Here is a 19,126-nt window from a genome sequence, read left to right as displayed (position 1 = left end):
TCACTGAAGAAAGCAAAGGTTAGAGTAACATTATAGTTACGTGGATATGTCAGTGACAACATTAACATATTGAACTAAAAAAACACAGACATTCACTAGTTACAGTTAGCAGAGCAAACTATAATTTGTGTCCCTGCCTTGTACTGCTTATGACTTCACATATTACATCACAAATGACATGTTCTAAGATATCATTTATGACATCACTGATGACATCTTAAGTGGCATAATTGATGAAATCACTTATGACATCATCCAAGCTACTTTTGTACCCTTTGTGTGTAATGTGCAAACATTGACCCTATGCCATACCCTTCATGGGTGGCCTAGTTCACTTAACAAAAACAATTTTGAACAAAACCAGATCTTTTTATTGCAGGCAACTAACACGTTACTGTAACCTTTGTTTTTTCAGTGAATTTCTAGTTATTTTCATGTAAAGTAATATTTTATTACCTTACGTAAGGCCAACCCCCTGCCACGCATTGGCCTATGGCCAGGCCCTGCGGCAAACCCCCCACAGGCAGCCAACCCCACACTGCTCCAGGACTTTGACTGTGCACACCAGGGGGTTGGCAACAGGACCTGGCCTGTGGCCATCCCACCCGGAGCCAGCACCGTTGGAACTGAGGGAAGGCACATGTCCAAAATGGCAGAGCTTGTAGGTGATTTGTTACCTTTGTATACTCAGCAGTCATTTAAGGAGGGAACTGTGGACTCTGCTGTCAGACCAGGGGATGAGAAGACAGAACCCACTCGTCTTTGACAGTCACTACAGAAGAGATTGCGCTCCAATAAATCAACAATGCATTCATCTTCATCAAGGTTTTCAGATCGATTTTCAATGTGTAATTGTAGAGAAAACACACTGTACATCAACCTGGAACACCGTTGCATACTAACAACATGGAAGGGGCATGGCGAAACAGGTGGAATTTCTTAGTGATTTGGCGCCTTTGCATACCCAGCAGCAATTAAAATGGACAACCATGGACTCTGCTCTCAGACTAGGAGACGACAAGAAAGAACCCACTCATCTTGGACAGTCACTACAGAAGTGATTGCGCTCCAATAAATCAATGATGCATTCACCTACACCAATGATTTCAGATTGTTTTTCAATAGGCAATTGTAGAGAAAGCACACTGTCCATCAGCCTGGATAATGGTGGGAACACCGTTGCATACTACTATCGTGGAAGGGGCGGGGCCAAATGGGCTGAACTTCAAGGTGATTTGGCACATTTTTTCTAAAGAGATGGGGTGCTGTGCAACCCTCTCCAGAGCCAATTTTGGCCCCAGCCACCCACCACCTGGGGGCCCAGTTTTTTATAGGGGGGTGCCCTGGTGCCCATCAAAGCCACTCACCATGGACCATAATGGGGGTCTCGAGTGGAACCCTAGCGCCCTCCCGGCCCCAACTGGCTCCCCGCATGCTGCAGGAGCCAGCAATGCTCCCGCCCTGAAGGACCATCTCCTTAAGCTGCTCCCTCCGGGCAGGAACAATATCTTGATCTGTTTCCCGTGCCACAGCAGTACAGGCAGAGAAACAGATCAAAAGTCTGCTCCCAGCTGATGAGAGCATTTTTAAAGCTCTCGCCAGCTGGAAGCAAACTTTGTGTTTGTTCCCGTTTGGCTGGAGTTTTGAAAATGCTCCCACCAGGCAGGACCAAACACAAGTTTCACTGCCCTCACCGGTGTGGGCAGGGAAACCACTGTGTCCCGGGGGTGGGTTCCTGGGGCTCAGTTTGTGAGCCGGCCCCAGACAATGGTTTCCCTAAGGCCATTAATGGATCAGGGAGGGGGCCAAGTGGCCCACCTTTCCCTTTGTTTTTTAAGTTACGGCCCTATGGGTGGGCCCCCTTCCCTTTAATTAAATTAATCAGCCCTGGAAATGTGGTGCTTGGGACATTTCAGGGCTCGGGCGTGGGGCCATAGCACCTCTCCCCTTTTTTGTATATTTCGTCTCCACAAGTGTGCTCCCAGGGGCCTATAGTAGCTCAGGAAGGGCGGCACGTGCTCCCCTCCTCCTATAGAAAATTCAACAGCAGTCCAGCATCTTTTTTTATGATTCTGAAGGAGTCCCAGCAAAAATTGTTGGATTTTTTTCCCTTATGGCCCAGAAGAGGTCCCTCTGTGTCCCCCATAGGGCCTAGGATATATCTTATTTTTTCTCAAACTTCAGGACAGGGAACTAAGTACCCGAGTCCAGTAATGGCAGCCAGTAAAATCTTTCTGATGTTGCTCATAGCCAGTCAGAGCGCTCGCTGGCGTCGAAGCAAATTGGCCCAAAGGAAAAAAGCTCACTGGGTCAAAAAAAATGCTCCTGTGAGAGGCTCTCTAGCCTTAACCCAACCATTCAGATATACAAATATCTTTCAGACACTTAATGTATAAAAATCTACTGAATGGATTTGCACCAAGTCCTAAAAGCACAATCGACTGTAGCCTGAGATTTTGTGTTTTGGGATCCCCCTTTTTAGGTCTCGCACCTGGCGATACAGCGCGAAAGCGCTGTCGCCTGCGAGACCTAATGTTGTCGACTCTGCTTACAAGGGCCCTAAAAGGGAGACAGGAGATGGGCACGCGCAGCATTCCGGAATAGGATCAGGTCGCGCGCGTGAACACGCACTCCATTGTTCGCGCTGTTCATCTCCTGTCTCCCTTAATGTGGGGTAAGTCAGTGACACATGGAATAGCCATTGCATTTAAAAGCGCCCTATGAAGTGGTGGCCCGGCCTCTACTTTCAGGAAAGGAAATAACTGCAAGCCACACGCAATTGTACATTACAGTTAAGCTCCTACTGCGGCTAAAAAGCAATCACAGGCTGGTGAGGCGCGGCGCTCGCAGGCACTGCAGTGCCGTCACTCACCCGCCTTGGTCACCTCCCGGTAGCTCTTCTCAGGCAGGCAGGCTCCTCGGGCGCTCAGCATGGTGTGCAGGGGCTGCTTTTTTGTTGCTTTGGCGGCCCCCTCCCACGGCCTCGCAAGCCGCGCAGCACTTCTCCAGCACAGCGGCGAACCCCGCAAGTGCCACCACTGGGCATGAGCCGCAAGGCACGCCGATGTGCACGCTCACTGCGTGCCTTTCACTTTCACTTGTTTCCCAGGCCGCTGCTTGACGGATCATGCAGGAACTTTCCATGCAAGAACTAGTCATGCCCCACACTAGCTATATAATATATATTCGTTCGAATGGCATGTAAGATAAAGACAGCTATTTTCTCAATAATTTTTATTGGGTTTTTTATAGACATATAATACAATACAATACAGAAACGCGTGGCTCGCTGTCTGTGCAGAGTATGTTATTGATAGCCTGGGGTTACAGCACTTCGTTACACACCATAAAGACAGCTTTAAAAGCCTGTCTCCTTCTGAAATATCACTCCCACGTACTCAAGCCACACTATGTGGTAAGCATTATCTTCAGTCCTGTTTCCTGGCATGAATGCGCTGTAACAGTCTTTAGAAGTGGCTGTATTCTTGTCTAGCAAGCCAGCATTTCATGCCTACTTGCGATACTGCTTAAATTCCAGCTGGCTTTCAGGATTAACAAAGTACGCTGTTTAAAAGATACTTCACTACAGTTACTAACGATCTGCTTTCGGTATTGTATTGAATTAGATTTTTGACCAAAAATATAAAGTAATATTCAGGCACTTTTATTCACATTTAGACTTGTTCATGGAAAACTTAGCCTACCCAGTGACGAGTGACAACTTTTTACCGTACGGACATAATTTCTTTAATATTTAATTTGTCCCATTTTCATACATTAAGCATCTAGTCCAGTGGGTTGAAAAGGCACACTTAGGGGTGATATACCTAATTTATGAAAGTAGGTAGGTAGCTTAATTACACAATAAAGCACTTTTCCTTGTCACGGTTAGTGCAGTGGTTTTAAAACTACAGTTTATCTAGTGCATAGTGGTATTCTCTGGATCTATACATTTTAGCCATAAATGCGCACCATGGCCAACCTAAAAAGTTACACAAGACCATTGATAACAACAATGTTTACAATACATGTTTAGGTGAAAAGCAAACATGATATGGCACGGAATGACAGTCTGTCAGGTTGCACAGAGAACTTAATGGCCCCCACAGCCCATCTCCCAGTGCTACTTACAACTGAGACTGGTAGGATATGTATCAGGTTACAAAGAGGCTGGGAAAATAGGGACACTAAACAAGGAAGGAGATGGAGTAAAAGGACACTGGCCATCGATCAAAGAAAGCTAGAGAAAACAAGATAAACAGGTTACAGTAGGAAAAGATGTACATGTTGTATATAGATATGCTATAGCAATGTTTCTACATGCATGCAAAAGTGTACACCTCTCCTAATCTGAGGTGGCATAGAACCCGGCAAACAATGTATCAAAGAAATCCAGACAGCAGCATGTCACTGAGCAAATGCAGAGAGGGGAAAACCGAGGGACAAGGAAAGCAGGACTAAGCATGCAAAATACCAAGAAGAAGAACAAGCATTTGCAATGCAATAGGTCTCGCATTAGGAAAGTTTGAGCTATTGGTATTGTAAATGACACAATTTTTATTTATGTTTTGTTTTTGAAAATAGTGAAATTAATAGCTTTGTCATTTACAATGCCAATAGTTATAACTTTCGCAAATGTGACACCTATAGCATTTGTAATGCAATACGTGTGGTATTTACGTGACTTACATGTATTGATATTACAAATAACAATGCTTTTAATTTTTTTTCAATAATTAATACTTAAATAAAAGTTATTGTCATTTATAATGGCAATAGCTTAAAGTAAATAACTTTTATGAAGATTATGTTCAGTGTATTTTATTGTGACGAAAATCCAAGAACAGAAGTGAAATATTAACATCTTTTTGTTACATTTGTAATAAAGCTTGAAACATTGAGAGAACATATTTGAACCAGGTGTTGTTGAATGGTTGCACAGATTGATGCTGTGGTGGCGCTGAGTGCTGTTGTGATGGCGAACGAGTGATGCTGTGGCGTTCAGTGATGCTGTGGTAGCGCATATTGATGTTGTGGTGCCCCTGAGTGATGCTGTGGTGGTGCAAAGTGATGCTGTATGCTATGCTATGTTTTGTTTTGCTATCCTATGTTTTGTTTTGTTATGCTATGTTTTGCTATCCTATGCTTTGAACTGTTATGCTATGCTGTGTTTTGGTATGCTATGTTTTGGTATGCTATGTTTTGTTATGCTATGTTATGTTTTGTTATGCTATGTTTTGTTATGCTATGCTATGTTTTGTTCTGTTTTATAATGCTATGCATTGTTTTGCTATGCTATGTCTGCCGGTCGCACTTAAACACTTGTGTGCCGCTCTGACGACAATCAAGTCCCGGGATCATGTGACAAGACCAATACTGTACCTCCGGTTCCCGGAAGTACACATGTTCAGAGGGCACAGCAGGGGCTGAGAAGTTGACTGTTTTGTCAACAATCTCTCCGGGCTGATGCGGGGGCTTAGGAGGGAATGGGCTCAGCAGGCTGTAAAACTATAACATCCTGCGCAAGAGGCTCAGGTAATGTGACTTCTCTGCTGGGGGCTGCGGGAAGGAAAAACCCGCTCATGTGTCCAATCTTCGAAGCATGTGTGTGCTTCTCGTCACCAAAAGGGTGGTGTGATTGTGGGAAAACAGCAGGCAAGTCACGCTCCATGGATCACCCACGTGATGGCTGGTACCCCCAGAGTAAACTCACAGGAAAGCTGATTGGGCCACTCCTAATTGATCTGTTAAATTCTGGCCTGCCTGCTCAGTGCTCTTCATGAATATTCTATCTCTGACGCATAGCATTTTAAATTTGAAGGCATGCTCATATATGTTAGACAATTTTAGCGTGCTCGTGCTGCTTCATTGGTAGTGTGCCTCAATTGCAGTATTGTCAGAGGGGGCTAGAATACGTGACTAATGCGGTAATGCGGACCCTAGCTTTAAAATGCGTTAGTCGAAAGCCTGATGCGGCCCTACCCTAACTTAGCCTTGAAACTGCAAAAAGTAAAATGATAATAATAACTTTATTTTTCCTGCATTTGTTAAAGTTTTCATGTTAATCGCAGCGCTCATCATGAGCAGAAATCAACATGAAGACTTGAACTAATTCACACAATCACCCCGCAGCCCAGCTCTATTAAGAAAGAATTGCAGCAACATAGCTGCCAAGGTTTCAAATTGCTATGTGGGACAGTTTCAAACCTGCCTTAACACCGTTCACGTGGATCTGTATATGAGGAAATGCACTGTCTCTTCACTTTTTTAAGCAAAAGTTTGGAGTGATATTTGGCGCAGCACCCACATGCACGGTCTGGTACTTGGCTGCTGCGCACATAGACCTTCCACTACCACACAAAGAGGAAAAAAAATATAGGGAACATTGATTACAGGTATTTAAGGTTAAGCATGAGGACAGATATATTACAAAATAAGCTTTGATAAAGGCAATAAGTCTGGTCTAGTGCAACAAGCACATGATATGTGTGTTAATTTTCTTTTCAATCATATGCAATAGAAATAAAAATATTACAAGTTAAAAAAAAAGTCAAAATGCCACTGTCTAACTATGGCAGGTGCATGTTTGCAAAACAAAAAAGCCAAAAAAGAACAATCACAGCATTGGGCCCGCTACATCTGGCCCCGAAGCACACTATTCTTTAGGTGGATGTGCACTCTTGTCCGGGTGACAACGTGAAGAGATCTCCTATGGAGTGACACACACTGGAGCATCATGGGATTTTCAGGCCTTGTTTTGCTTGGATCAATAAAGCTATTGCGCATGTATGACTTACTTGCTTGTGCAAATACATTTGAGATTCGGGTCTAATTTGGTATTGAATGCACTTTATGTGTATAGCTCGTCCTGGGAAAGTCTATTTTGAGTGTTTCGTGCAGAATCTGTACTTTGTGCATAGGATGTAATGTAAATGCATTTTATTCTTTTTTGGAATTCGCAGGTGCAGTTGCATAACCTTTATACTAAAGAACAGTTTTACATCCCCGTGCACCGTTGGCTGGCCCAGGACCAAGAAGATGGAGAAATTTGCCGGGAGCTGCCAGTTTTGCGCCAAGGCCGTCCCATCCTCCCCGGTAAGAGAAACTGTGCTCGGGCCCTTCCACTCAGCGGCCCGCGCTGGCACGTGCAAGTGAGTTTGCTGCTTATCATTTGGCGGGCTCTGCTCCTTGTCTCTGTCGCCCTATCACTCGAAGGCCAGGCACGCACTGGTTTAGGAAGATTAGGTACAGCAGGAAGGGAAGTTGACACATGTTTGTGATAGCTATTTTGGAAAAACATAAGATTTACCAAAAAAATCACTTTCGAGCTCCACATTGGTGCCAAACCTGTGTTTTTTTTGCATTGTAGCTGTTTTTTTACACCCGTAAAATGCAAAAATAGTCTTATCTATCAATAGCATACTTACCCGAATGAAAGAAAAATAGTATGTATGCGTGTACCTTATTAAACAGCAATAACTTACGAATCTGCTTTTCAGAAACAGTTACTTCCTAATGATTCCTATTGAGAGCCCGAGTCCTGATGACCGTAGTGTCCGACAGGACACTAGTGAAGCAGATCCTCCCTTGAGGCTGCCTTAGCACCCACCCCACACCCATCCATCAGAGACGTCACCAGTCAGGTGCCCTTGCAAATAAAATGGCCGGCTCACATGCCCTGGCCCAGTTCTACACACCAACTCCTTGATTGTGCCAGGTTTTTTAGCAGCATGTGGGCCAAGGGCCCAAGACTCTAGACCATATGGGATTAAAGAGCTTCATAGATGGCAAGTTCTCTCACACTTACATCACACACACATATTGCTTCATGCTAAGCAATCACAGAGGATTCCAGAATAAATAACCGTCCATCCAGATGTATCCTTTTAAACAACCGTGGAAAGCATCCAAGTCTTCCTACAGAGGCCCTCTGATAAAAGAGGCGACCAAAACTAGTAGCAAGGGAAGAGATGTGGCCTGAGGGGGAGAGCTGCTGACTTTAACACCTGGAAACAGGTTCGAATCCCAACCTTGGCTCCCCATCCTGTGATTCTGGGCAAATCACTTAATCTCCCTGTGTCTAAAAATAATGTGCAAGATCTGGTTCTCTTGGAAAGTGCTCTAATGCCCTTGGGCCAAATATGCCTTGTTACAACGTGAGTCATTACATCGCGTGGCATTACAACACAGTCGTTACAACGACCGCGTTGTTACCACACAAAGCCAATACTACGCAAGTCATTGCATTGACTTGCAGTAGATGGCGCGCTGACATTAGAAATGTATAATTTACTATTCCAACTCCAGCCTACATAACAGTAGGGAAGGAATTGGAATAGTAAACTATACTATTCCCAATGTTAGCGCACCATCTACTGCAAGTGGATGTAATGACTTGCATAGTAATGGCTTTGCGTGGTAACTACTCGGTCGTTGTAACAACAGCGTTGTAATGACCACGATGTGAAGGTCCTCCCTCGTGGGCCATGCCTGTGCAAAAGAAAACAGCAAAAAATGAAAAAAAAGCATAAACCCCTAAATTAAAGTTAAGAGTCAATCAGATAATAATAGTTGAATACAGTCCATCTATAAATGTGTACCATGGGATTCATTATCCAAATAATGCTGACTCATCAAGGCATTCTGAAAGAACAAACTTTACTAAGGGTTAAATAAAGACAGTTCCCTGCTGTTAGACTGCACGCTAGAGATGCCGTATCACCCATGGATGAATTATCTTAATGATCTAGTAAATAACAGGTATCACATAAGCTGTGTTAGAACTGGGGGTCTCTAGTTGGCAGAGGTAGGTACCACTGTCCAAATAGGGACCCTGGCTTCTAGTCAGGGTAAGGAGGAAACACTCTTAGATAACCCCTGCTCACCTCTTGATAGCTTGGCACGAGCAGTCAAGGCTTATCAAAGGCAATGTGCAAAGTATTTGTACCAACACTTACAGTAACATAGATATGCTGGTAGCCACTGTAGCCAGCATTCCCCATGATAGCCTATGGGCAAGGTAGCCTTACAATAGTGAAAAACGAAAATGGATGCCTTTCACTACCAGAGCAGGTCACCTGCACTAGTACATGCTCTACCTTTCACATACACTGCACCCTGCCCAAGGGGGTATCTTGGGCCTTCCATAGGGGTGACCAATGTGTACAGAAAGGGAAGGGTTAGGCCTGGTCAGTGAGGACACTGACCAGGAGGACATGGCAGTTCACAGACTGCACACAGGCACTGCGGTGGCAGGCCTGAGACACCATTTTAGGGCTACTCCTGTGGGTGGCACAATCAGTGCTGCAGGCCCACTAGTACCATTTATATCACCAGCCCTGGCACACTCAGTGCACTTTACTAGGGACTTATTGGTGATACAAATATGCCAATCATGGATAACCAGTGACAATAACAATTTACACAGGGAGCACTTGCACTTTGACACTGATCAGCAGAGGCAAAGTGCCCAAAGCCTCTAAACCAGCAACAACGAAATCCAGCACAGTGTCAAAAATACAGGAGGTAGAGGCAAAAAGACAGGGGAAAGCACACCAAAGATGCCAGGTCTAACAAGCTGCATTAGAGATTTAAGTAATGCCATAGAAGGTGACACGGTGAGTGAGAAAGTCCCTCTCCAGTCCACCCTCTAAGTGAGTCAACTATGCCTGCAATAAAAAAAAAATTCAGGCTCAAAACGTACCCTTGAGTCTTTCAGCTTCAAGGGCCCATATTATGTGACTACAAAGCCATGTCAATATCATCCCAGCCGTCCCATCAAGCTGCAAATCAGTGTTCCCAGGATCACACCATTGGTGTGCCATGAGAGGTAAGATCTGCTGTTGCTCTACCACCCTGTTGTTTAAAGGGGTTAGCCCCATGTGACCCCCCCCCATGCAGAATCCATGGTCGGTGACAGCATGTAATAGTTTTTGTGATGCTCACGGCAAAGCTGGGTACTGGCCACACAGTTGAAAATAAGCCCAGATGCTTAGCGTTGAGAGGGTGGAAGCCCATCCATCTTTATTTTGTAGAGTGTCTGGGATGCACTTTACAAAAAGTATGTGCATAACTTTCTTCAGTATCGATCTTCGGACTATGAGCCTCTATTCCAGCAGCCTCAACTTTAGAGTCAGCGACGCAGCTATCAGGGAAGTGGGTGCAATTCTGCTGCATCATGCATACCCTAGCTTCCCACTCACCCACACTGGCCATGTCACATTGTGTCAGGAACTGAGCTTCTGGGGGCTGTCCACAAGCAGCAAAAGCTGTCAAGACCCCCACCTCCAAGGTCCATCTTGTTTCCCTTTCGAGCCTTAAATATCTATATTGCAATATTTTGTTTGACAGATGTGAGCCTGGACATAAAATGGCCTCTTACATTGATATGTGTATAAACAACAAGGGAACCCAATTATGTCAACCAAGGACCTTGGGATTCGTACTTTAAAAACAACAGTGGTCCATAGGTAAAGTGAATTCAAAAAACAAAATAAAATATAAACACAATCGTAGCTATATTTGGTTTCTTGACCTGCCCAGCCGGGCAAGGTCTGATATTTACTTTAAATTCAATAACACCAATGCTTTAACAAATGTACAAAGCGGGGCACAAGACAGTGTCCCACAAGTCACACAATGACATACATACAAAGGGAGACAAGAACAAGGGGGCTTTTTTAGGCAAAAGCAGGAGGTTGGCGGCACTTCCAATTGAATAGTGGCAAAGTGCAGCACAACAATGAACCATAACACCTTTACACTTCTGATACATATGCTTGCTCAGTATAAGGTGTTTGAAGGGTGTCGACGGCGTTTTGATTCGCTTTCTGAATCATGCGAATCATCATCAGGACATATATTATGCCTAAAGGTAGCCTTAGTAGCCTAGGAGGGGAGGAGAGAAAAACAAGGATTATAGGGGGCCCTATATTGAGGCGCCCTGTGGAGAAAGGGGGAAAAACCCATAAAACAAAATAAAGTAAAACGCTTGATACATCATGGGGCAGTCAGTTAGGGAGCTATAATTGCCACGGTGAAGGTCGAATTACTCCTTTGAATGCAAGCAGCATATGGAACGTAATGGGGCTGGATTTAAAGTTTAACACAAACATGGCGGATTTCTCATATTATTTAACTTGCATTGGCATTTCACTAATAGACAGAATCACGCATTTAGAACACAGTCAATACTCATTTAAAAGTAAATTGTGACTTGTAAGCGGAAAAGATGGAAACGTAGTGCGGGTGACTCCTCGGTTACGGCGCGATGTATACGGATGTACACATTGCTTGTTGATAGTGTAGATCGTGACTAGGACACGGTGACGCACTGATTATGGCAACCGGTGGTGGCACAGAGCGGTGAGGGGTGTCCTGTTTACGGCGCAGTTGTCCGTGACGGGTGGGGGTGTGATGGATTGACGTACTATGGATTAAGAGCACGCTTACCAGATACAGCTTATTTCGGAGGTGAGGTCCGTAACAGTCGGGGTGACTGGGGGTTATGATTTGCCTGGAGGGATGAAGGAGCTGAGTGAGAAATACTGTCACAGTGAAAGAAAAGAATGGGTGTGATTCGCAAGGGTAGCGGGCTTACCAGAATCGGCAGTATGAGTGGTTCGTTCCGTGAACCAAGGTTTTCGTCCCAAGCTAGTTAGCCTGTGAAGGAGAAAGGTGTGTGTGGCGGAAGTTAGCCAAGGGAAATCTAATCGGTAATCTGTGCAGTCACGGGGAGCACGGGCAACACTTACCGGTGTGTGAGATTGATGGTCGGTGCAATGTCCGTCGTGCCTGATCGCAGAGGGGATGATCACGGAGCGGGCTCAGTAAGTTTAAGGAGACTCCCGCTTCAAGGCGTGAGGGCGGTGATTGGCTCATGCAAGTGTCAGTGACAGTGAGGGTGATTCAATGGCGGCCATCTTGAAGAGGGTATAGAAAGTCAAAAAGGAAGTGACATGGATGGTACTTGCTTACAGTGGTCGGTAGCAGGAGACAATTTAAGATAAAAATTGCATTTACATGATGTTTAGGAATTAATAACCACATAGAACAGTAATTGTGGTAATTACTAGCAATACTGGAGACACGAAAAGATCTAATATAGAGAACTGCATATGAGGAAAGTCCAAAGATTATATCAAGGAGTTCCGATCCTCAAGGAGGTTCAATCCTGTGTTTAGGCTGTTTGTTCTCAAAATCCATTTCAACTCCTCTTTGTTGAGGATTTTGGCAATGTCACCACCTCTGGTGGGTGTTTTTATTGCAGTGATTATTTTCCACCGAATATCATTCTCTGAATGTCCCATTTGCAAGAAATGTTCAACGAGAGGGGCACTTGTAGTTTTACACCTTATCCGACTTCTGTGTTGTGAGATACGAAGGCGAATCTTTTGGGTAGTCTGTCCCACATAAATGTTATCACATGGACAAAAAATTGCATAAACCACGTTACAAGAGTTACAATTCGTAAACGTTCTCAGTTCATTTCTGATGTCATTAAACATAAATTCTTTGCAGTCAACAGTAAACTCGCACACCACGCAGTTACCGCATCTAGCGTGGCCTACCAGTGGCGGTAGTGACCATAGATCTTTCAGTGTCTGGTTGGTGCTGTTTGTAGTTGGGAGGGCAGCTCGGACCATTTGGTCCTTGATATTCTTGCTTTTTCTGAAAGCAAAAAGTGGCATATCTAGATTCAGTGACCCTGCGTTTAGGATGGGCCAGTTTTTCTTTATGGTTTTGCGGATGGTATTGGATACAGATGTAAAAGTTGTGACACTTACAAGGCGTTCTGTGCTAGTCTTGACTTTAGGTTCTAGGAGGGTGTCCCGTGGGCAATACCATGCGCGCTTCATGGCGTTTCCTTCTAAGCGTCTGGGGTAACCCCTGAAAATGAGTTTAGTAGTGTCTTGGATTCTGAAAAGTAATTTGTTTTGAGTGTACAGTTTCTTCTTATCCTTAAGAACTGGGAATACGGGAGACTGTCTCTGAGTGCCCGTGGATAGTTGCTATGATAACTTAATAGGGTGTTACGCTCCGTGGGTTTGCGAAAGAGACATGTTATAAGTGACCCTTCAGAGTGTTTGATGCGTAAGTCTAAGAATGGGAGAGAGTCTTTGTCATGAGTGAGAGTAAAGCTTAAGCCACCGCAGTTGTTATTTAACCAATGGCGGAAAGCCTCCAACGTACCAGTTTCTCCTTTCCATATAAGGAAAATTTCGTCAATATAACGCTTCCATTCAATTATACATGACCTGAAAGGGTTGAGGTGACAGCACCTGGTTACTAAGGGGGCCACTTCTTATTTCCAATTCCCCAGCCCATTATAGCCTCAAGGCATTTAGCTGGCAAGGGAGGTGTCAAAAAGCACATTGCTGTTGCTTGTGTGTGTGTGGGGGCGGAGTAGGTGAGAAAGGCCAAATATCACCTTCTCCCCTTTGGGGCCCCTGCATACAACACACCTTCCTTGCACCCTCCCCCCACGGTCTTAAAAGTGATGGCCCTATGGGGGATAACACTGCTTCATTTTGACACCTCCCTTGCCTAAATTCTCTGAGGTTGTAATGGGCTGGGGAGGGGATAAGAGAAGTGGCCTCCTGGCTGAAAACGCACGACAGTGCAGCCTCAGTTAACAGCATGTCAGGGGAGTGCTCTGTGATGCAGGCGCCACGTTAAAGTGGCCTGGAATGGGGAGTGGGGAAGTTTCTTTGACCCGCATACAGAGGCCTAAAAAACGGCCCCCAGGTGACCCCAAGGCACTGGCCCATCGACCAATGCCCGCCTTCCCAATCCGACCCTGAATGAAAGCAGAGAACAGTGCACTGCCTCTTCAGTTGTTCCATTCTTCAATGCAAGGAATGGCATACACACCAGGTGGGGATGATTGAAATCTTTCTATTTGCCTTTTCTGCCTTTCCGTGATATGCTTCTGCTTGGAGTTTCATAAAATGTCCTTTTCTCTTTCTGACAAGCTAGTTTCCAGTCCTCCTTTCTCTGTCCCAGTTGCAGGTAACTGGAGCTTCAACCCTGTGTGTGTGTCCTGAACTTGATGCCCATGCCATTCTTGAGCCATGCCATTGGTGAACACTTCCATGGTGACATCAAGGTTGTGATAAATTAAAATGTTCATCAGATGCCCTCGTCTAAGGCTCACGTTTCTTGTCTGGAGAGACTCACACTTTCTTTCTGGATGGAAAAGAAAGAGAATCTGCTGTTCGGAGATAACTCCCACTTCATTTCATGGGGTGGAGACATTTGCAGGGTTCAAATCTCCACTGGGCATAGGGAATTCCGATGTCTGCAAGAGAGCTGCAGTGACCCTAACAGCCTCCTTCGGGTCATTGGTAAACACTGATTATGAGTTTCAACCTGCAAACAGCCAAGCAGCACCCAGGCTTTGGGGGAAGAGTAGTTCTATCTTTGACATTTGCTTCCACGAGTTCCATCTTCTGGACTCAAACTTCCTTCGGAATTTAGCTCCCATCTTCATCCTCCCAACAAAATCTATTGCAGATTAGCCAATATAATGCACTAAGCCTTAACTATATCCTTGACCTCACAGATTTTATTTCAAGCACTAATAAGTCAGTTAAATATGATACCTCTCTATAAACCTGGAATGTTCTATTATCCTTTTTGTGGATCTCCCTCATCCATGCATAAATTCATGGAATTGTTTATTCCTCTGTGCACCTATGCCCCAGTCATCCATCTGTTGATTCATCTATTCAATCTGTAATCCGCCTATATATCCATCTGTTGCCTCATTCTTGCACGCTCTCACTCATCCATCTGCACGACCCTACATGCAAAATAGTTCATCAATGAACTAGTATTTCCATTTGGAGACAGCCAGATCTATTGACTGCAATGCTGGTTTTACAAGGGCTTGTCAGCGCGGGAAGGAGACCACGTGCTTCTAAGCAGTGGTCGAAGTGGGGAAAAAAAAGTAGGGGAACTGTGGGTGGAGAATCAGGGGGCGGGAATAACCGAAGATAGAATCAGTGGGCGGAGTCAGGGGCGTGGCTAGAAATAGCAAAACATACCAATTTTTTGTACGTTTAGCATTTCACTGACCAGTTACAGCTTATAACGTTATTTAATTAAAACAATGGATAAACATGTTTGAGGTTTAATTCAGGAAAAAGCAAACACTCATAGGGAATACAGGTTTATGTAAAGCGTGTGAAATATAACCAGGAACAACATGTTACCTTAATGCTTTTACTCAATGTTCAGAAATCCATGATTATTTTTTGTCTCAAACATTGAGGTCATGAATACAGGGCTCCTCCTGTACACATGTGTTAAGCAGGGCTCAGAAGAGAAAGGAACTCTACAGGAGAATCTAGACTCACGGAAACCCATAAAGGCTCCTTCATATTCATGTCGCCAGCTAGCTGCTCAATCATAATATAGCAAAAAGAACAACTGAATGCAGAACAATATCATACATTCACCCCAGTACAGAGATCTGGGCCTAAATCCATTGTTTCTTTGCTCACCATGACATTCCAGTTTGGACCCAGCCATATGCAAATCAGTCTAGATTCTGCACCCAATGAGAACAGTCCTGCCCCCTCCCTTCTCCTGCCCCCGTCACTTCTCCTGCCCCGTCACTTCTCCTCCCCCATCACTTCTCCTGCCCCGTCACTTCTCCTGCCCCCGTCACTTCTCCTGCCCCCGTCACTTCTCCTGCTGCCGTCACTTCTCCTGCCCCCGTCACTTCTCCTGCCCCGGTCACTTCTCCTGCCCCGTCACTTCTCCTGTCCCTTCACTTCTCCTTTCCCGTCACTTCTCCTGTCTCCGTCACTTCTCCTGTCCCCTTCACTTCTCCTTCTCCTGTCCCTTCACTTCTGCTGTCCCTTCACTTCTGCTGTCCCTTCACTTCTCCTGTCCTGTCACTTCTCCTGCCCCGTCACTTCTCCTGCCCCGTCACTTCCCTGCCCTGTCACTTCTCCTGCCCCGTCACTTCTCCTGCCCCATCACTTCTCCTTCTCCTGTCCCGTCACTTCTCCTGTCCCGTCACTTCTCCTTTACCGTCACTTCTCCTTTACCGTCACTTCTCCTTCTCCTGTCCCGCCACTTCTCCTGTCCCGTCACTTCTTCTGTCCCATCACTTCTCCTGTCCCATCACTTCTCCTGTCCCGTCACTTCTCCTCTCCCGTCACTTCTCCTTCTCCTGGTCCCTTCACTTCTCCTTCTCCTGTCCCAGCACTTCTCCTTCTCCTGTCCCGTCACTTCTCCTTCTCCTGTCACGTCACTTCTCCTTCTCCTGTTCTGTCACTTCTCCTTCTCCTGTCCCGTCACTTCTCCTTCTCCTGTCCCTTCTCTTCTCCTGTCCCTTCACTTCTCCTGTCCCTTCACTTCTCCTGTCCCTTCACTTCTCCTGTCCCCGTCACTTCTCCTGTCCCGTCACTTCTCCTTCTCCTGTCCTGTCACTTCTCCTTCTCCTGTCCGGTCACTTTTCCGTCTCCTGCCCCGTCACTTTTACTGTCCCTTCACTTTTACTGTCCCTTCACTTTTACTGTCCTTCACTTTTACTGTCCCTTCATTTCTCCTGTCCCTTCACTTCTCCTGTTCCTTCACTTCTCCTGTCCCTTCACTTCTGCCCCGTTCACTGCTCCTGCCCCCGTCACTTCTCCTTCTCCTGTCCCTACACTTCATTTCCCCTTCTCCTGTCCCTTCACTTCACTTCTCCTTCTCCTGTCACTTCACTTCACTTCTCCTTCTCCTGTCCCTTCACTTCACTTCTCCTTCTCCTGTCCCGTCACTTCTCCTGTCCCCGTCACTTCTTCGAGTGGAGGATGGGCACATTTACTAATTTTGCTTGGTGTGCATCAGAGGTTTACTGCAAAATGGGGGGCATTCTAATTTTCTGACTACTCTCTTGGTTGGATGGAGCATTGAAGGCCGCTCTTTTAGGGAGTGCAAAGCACACTCTCATCACGTGCTGCTTGCCATTATAAGTGTAGTTCAAAGTTCGGGGCATTTTGATTTTCTGGCTTCTGCCCTGAGCAGAGCCTCACACCTTAAAGGCCACAGGATCGCAGAGGAGGGCTTAAGATCACGTTGTCCTCCAGTTAAAGGGGTCTGGCAGTTTAAAGGAAAACCCCGTTCTCTTTATCACACCTCATGCAGATCTCACTGGCATATGCTAAAGGCAGGCAGTGGGCAGGCGCATTGTCATTCCAAAGGGGATAATCAGCCTCAATCGAAATGACAATGGGCCTGCCCACAGTCTGTGAGAGCTCAGGGAGGGGCTGCTGCAGCCTCTGGAGTTCAACAGAGAAGTGCGAGCAGCCCCTGGGAGCTGAAAGAAAAGTTATCGTTTTTAGTAGGACTATTCTCTCCGTCCCGGGATGCTTTTTTCAAAGAAAGAAGTAGGGGAACGGGCTGAAACTATTTTTAGAAGTAGGGGCACGCCGTGCCCTTCCGTCCCCGCCCACTTCTACCGCTGCTTCTAAGGCATTTAAAAGGAAGACGCCATGTTGTGGCCAGGCAAACCTCTCAAGTAAAAAAAACGTGCGACTCCAAAGAAGCTGTATCACTTTCTATCACTTTCAAGATCTGTCTCCAGCCGACGTCACCGTCACAAGCTGGGCAGGCTGACAGGTAAACAAAACAAATACATCACAACAAACATACATGATTTTACAAATTACAAGCTACTGTTTGAGGGAAAATTGTGGTCAACATGTAGGGCTGAATCATTTTAGGCGCCTTAAAAGTGAAGTTATCGTTTTGAGGGAAAACGTGATAGTGACTGCTTTTCAGACTGAGGGACAGTTTGCTATTGACCACACAGCATTAATGAAGAGTCTTTACAATTCTAGGTCAGACTTAGCAGTCAAAGGGGCTTCTCTCCACTCAGGGCCAGCTTTAGCACTGATGGCGCCCGTGCGACAATCACTTTTGGCACCCTCACTTCACTTGACCGCCTCCTCGGATTCTCTGATTACCACCTGCAAAAGTGCACCTCATCTCTCCTATCATAAGATATTGCTCACCACAGCTCCCCCCTGAGGTCACAGACCCCCCTCCACAGGTCAGCGCCCAGTGCGGCTGCACCAGTCGCACTGCATTAAAGCCAGCCCTGTGTTTATGTTGCTGATACCTCTGACACGGGCCTCCAACCACAAACAAAAATGCTGTTCTTCGTCTGCCTTTGTCAGAGTAATCTCACAGTCATCAGACTAATGCCGTGTTTTCTTTCTAACCTAGTTACGATATACGATGTGCAGGTAGTAACCGGGGATCTGTGGAATGCAGGAACTGGCGCAAATGTGTACATCTCTATCTACGGAGAGAGGGGAGACACCGGATCCAGACAGTTACTGAAGTCAAGGAAACCAAAAACATTCTCGAAAGGACAAGTAAGTGACATGTGGTCGTTTCGGTTGCCACTTATAAACAGAATAAAACGAATTTAAATGCCTGATTAAAACTCCTCCTAATTGTGTTGGCATTTATTGATTGTGGCGGCTCCTTCGTAATGGCGGAGGAGCGACGCCTCACTGCTCAGGGAAGACATGGCTTGGCAGTTCGGGCTGGACTGTTCCCATGAGGCACAGGGTCAAGGCTGATTTGCATATGGCCATGTCTGAACTGGGGTGGTGTGGAGTGCAAGAAAACTATGGATTTAGGCCCAGATCTCTGTACTGGGGTGAATGTTAGACATTGTTCTGCATTCTGTCCATCAACTGTTGTTTTTTCATTTCCTACTGCTCAGAGCCAGCAGATGAAAAATCAAATGATAAAAAAAAAATTATTATCATTTTATTTTTCACTGACTGAGCTGATGAGGGTCTAGGGTGGGGCGGGGCCAAGCCGAGCCATCTTCTATAGACAGAGGCAGAGACTGCACTTCTATTTTTCCAACCTAGCTGTGTTGCACAGCCAGGTGGAGAAAAGGCCCAGACTCCATGTCCATGAGCAAGCGTCAAACCAGCCTGTGCAAGACAATCCCAACGCTTCTCTCATGCTTAATAATAGCATGAGAGCATCGTTTGGATTGGGTAGGGAGTCTGGGAGCCTGTGCCGTGTGCTCCATGGACTCCCGGGAGCAGGGGAGCACTGAGGTGGCCGTCAGCATCAGGTAAGTCTGTATTAATTATTACTCACC

The 19,126-nt window shown here is 45.7% G+C and overlaps 1 protein-coding gene across 1 annotated transcript in view; it reads left to right on the top strand.

The window, feature by feature from the left end:
* RP1 (RP1 axonemal microtubule associated) overlaps nucleotides 1-19,126 on the top strand; it is a 1,491,030-nt gene that overhangs the window by 508,754 nt on the left and 963,150 nt on the right. The window contains exons 7-8 of the mRNA XM_078686181.1: nucleotides 6,963-7,095; nucleotides 18,226-18,377. Of these exons, the coding sequence (XP_078542307.1) occupies nucleotides 6,963-7,095; nucleotides 18,226-18,377 (285 nt within the window). The remainder of the gene's footprint in view (nucleotides 1-6,962; nucleotides 7,096-18,225; nucleotides 18,378-19,126) is intronic.

The sequence above is a fragment of the Lissotriton helveticus genome, chromosome 4_1 (assembly GCF_964261635.1).
Source record: "Lissotriton helveticus chromosome 4_1, aLisHel1.1, whole genome shotgun sequence".
Taxonomy (NCBI): Eukaryota; Metazoa; Chordata; class Amphibia; order Caudata; family Salamandridae; genus Lissotriton; species Lissotriton helveticus.
The sequence above is the reverse complement of the archived record's forward strand: the minus strand, read 5'-3'. Positions and strand labels throughout refer to the sequence as shown.